Below are 1869 nucleotides of genomic sequence, written 5' to 3' on the forward strand. Positions count from 1 at the left end.
ATGGTGAGTTATTATGATTGAAAGAGTGTAATTGATATGTGTTGTAGTTCCTAGTCCAGTAACTAGTCTCTCAGTATTTAATGTCTCAACGACTGGTATTACAGTGAAGTGGACTATTCCCAGTAGTGACAACTATGTAACATACTACACCATCTCCTATACTCCATCTTGTCCGGAGTTGTCATCAGTGAATGAGACAGTCTCTGTTGCTCCTCATCAGTCCACTACAACATACAGTTATACATTAATAGGTCTGTACAGTGGTATGAACTATACCATCACAGTGAGAGCTGGTAATGTACTAGGAGGATCTGATCCTAGTTTTATTGATGAAGATACATTGTCAATAGGTATGATGATTGATTATTTGTATTTTTTTCTATTTTGTGTGTAGCCCCTACTGGTGATGCTGATTTTTTGTTTTTATTACAACCAATTAATAATCTCACTTGGAATGAGGTCAATTGTTCTGAGCGTAATGGTCTAATCACAGGCTATACAGTGATTATCAGTAACAGTAGTATCACATACTACCTCACCAGTACTGAGAGATATATCATATTGAATGATCTAGTATTTGGTACTGAGTATAACATCAGTGTAGCTGCTGTCAATTCTGTTGGAAGAGGTCCCTTCAGTGATCCTATTGAAGTAGAGATTGGAATAGGTATATAATTATTATATTATATCAGTTGTGTGAAAATGTGTGTTTATTTAGTACCTGGTCCAGTTGGTTCAGTATCCAGTATCATGGACACTACATGGGCTGTTATCTCATGGAGTGTACCTAGTTTTATTCCATCAGACTATCCCATTATCACATATGAGATAGGATATCATATCTTACAGTCTGGTAACTGCTCAATAGTAGATGATGATGACATTGATATTCAAATGCTACAGTTATCTAATTCAACCAATGGCAATACATTTATTAACATCACTGGTCTTAATGATATTTCTTGTTATATTTTTGGTGTACGTGCATACACTGATAATGGATATGGAGAATGGACAGCTATTGCTAATGAGACACTAGAGATACCCCCACTACCGTCACCTTCCCTAATATCAACTACTCAATACTTCACTACATCAAGTGTCATTTCCTCCTCTGTATCTACTACTAGGGACACCTCTACTACCACAAGTAATGGACTACAATGACACAGCAGTAATTTAATGTTGTATATTTATTTCTCTTAGGTTTAGTGCAACCATCGACAACGGCATCAACTTCTCCACCTGCTGTAGCAGGTATCAATTGCTTTGATTGAATCTTTCATTTCATAAACTTCTTCCATTTTCCTTCTCTTTCCTTTCACTTATTGATGATTGCTTTTTGTTTTTATTTTGCTTCTTTTTTTCTTTATTTTCAGGTGATACAGGCTTGTCTCCAGTAGTATTAGGAGGTGCTGGAGGTGGTGCTCTAGTTGGAATATTAATAGTAATAGTGCTCATACTGATTGTTGTACTTGTACTAAGGTAATGATAACTTTCAACTTTCCTTTTATTTTATTATTGATATTTTTCTTTCACTCTCTCTTATTATGAAACAGACGAAAGAAAAGAAGTAAAGATACATTATACATCAGTGGTGGTGCTAGTGTCAAGAAAGATGTAATAAATGACATACCTTTATTGGAGCAAAAAACATCTCTCACCAGTGAACCAGGTAATACAATACCATTCATGCATTACATTAGTACACATAAATGTATCATATTGCACTCATAATTTGCTATCAAGGCCTATTGGTCACATGAAATTACCCTTTTACCATAATTGGTTGTACTAAAAATGATCAGCATTTCTTGCATACTGTGAGTGGTACTATGTAACGTGTCATTACTACTGAATGTAGTGTAA

General features: G+C 35.1%; 1 protein-coding gene across 1 annotated transcript in view; it reads left to right on the forward strand.

Moving 5' to 3' along the window:
- Positions 1 to 814: 814 nt before the first annotated feature.
- Positions 815 to 1869, forward strand: part of LOC105315141 (receptor-type tyrosine-protein phosphatase alpha-like) — a 6117-nt gene continuing 5062 nt past the window's right edge. Inside the window, exons 1-4 of the mRNA XM_020005162.1 lie at positions 815 to 1150; positions 1207 to 1257; positions 1380 to 1485; positions 1560 to 1675. Of these exons, the coding sequence (XP_019860721.1) occupies positions 895 to 1150; positions 1207 to 1257; positions 1380 to 1485; positions 1560 to 1675 (529 nt within the window). The 5' untranslated portion in view covers positions 815 to 894. The remainder of the gene's footprint in view (positions 1151 to 1206; positions 1258 to 1379; positions 1486 to 1559; positions 1676 to 1869) is intronic.

This window comes from Amphimedon queenslandica, unplaced genomic scaffold, assembly GCF_000090795.2.
Source record: "Amphimedon queenslandica unplaced genomic scaffold, v1.1 AMPQUscaffold_11684, whole genome shotgun sequence".
In the NCBI taxonomy this organism is placed as follows: Eukaryota; Metazoa; Porifera; class Demospongiae; order Haplosclerida; family Niphatidae; genus Amphimedon; species Amphimedon queenslandica.